Here is a 517-nt window from a genome sequence, read left to right as displayed (position 1 = left end):
TATGTAGCCATCTGCCACCCACTGAGGTACTCATCCATCATCACTGACCATTTTGTAGTCAAAGCTGCCATTTTTATTTTGGCCAGAAATGCACTTCTTACTATGTTCATTCCCATCCTCTCTGCCCGGCTCCATTATTGTGGAAAAAAGATAATTGAAAACTGTATCTGTGCCAATCTCTCTGTGTCCAAGCTCTCCTGTGATAATATTGCCCTTAACAGAATTTACCAGTTAATTGTGGCCTGGACTCTTCTGGGCTCTGACCTCAGTCTCATCTTCTTCTCCTATACCCTCATCCTACGAGCTGTTTTTAGACTCAAGACAAAAGGGGCAGCTGCCAAAGCTCTGAGCACCTGTGGCTCTCACTTCATTCTCATCCTCTTCTTCAGCACCATCCTGCTGGTGTTTGTTTTTACTCACATTGCCAAGAAAAAAATTTCCCCCGATATTCCTGTCTTACTTAATGTGTTACACCATGTAATTCCTGCAGCCCTCAACCCCATTGTCTATGGGGTAC

General features: G+C 44.1%; 1 protein-coding gene across 1 annotated transcript; it reads left to right on the top strand.

The window, feature by feature from the left end:
- Nucleotides 1-3: 3 nt before the first annotated feature.
- LOC115285267 (olfactory receptor 56A3-like) lies at nucleotides 4-513 on the top strand (the record flags this gene model as incomplete). Its single annotated transcript, XM_029931577.1, has 1 exon — nucleotides 4-513. A coding segment is annotated over one exon (510 nt), but the record flags the coding sequence as incomplete, so codon positions are not given.
- Nucleotides 514-517: the final 4 nt, after the last annotated feature.

This window comes from Suricata suricatta, unplaced genomic scaffold, assembly GCF_006229205.1.
Source record: "Suricata suricatta isolate VVHF042 unplaced genomic scaffold, meerkat_22Aug2017_6uvM2_HiC HiC_scaffold_61791, whole genome shotgun sequence".
Classification (NCBI taxonomy): Eukaryota; Metazoa; Chordata; class Mammalia; order Carnivora; family Herpestidae; genus Suricata; species Suricata suricatta.
Note: the sequence above shows the minus strand (reverse complement) of the source record. Positions and strands in the feature narration are given on the sequence as shown.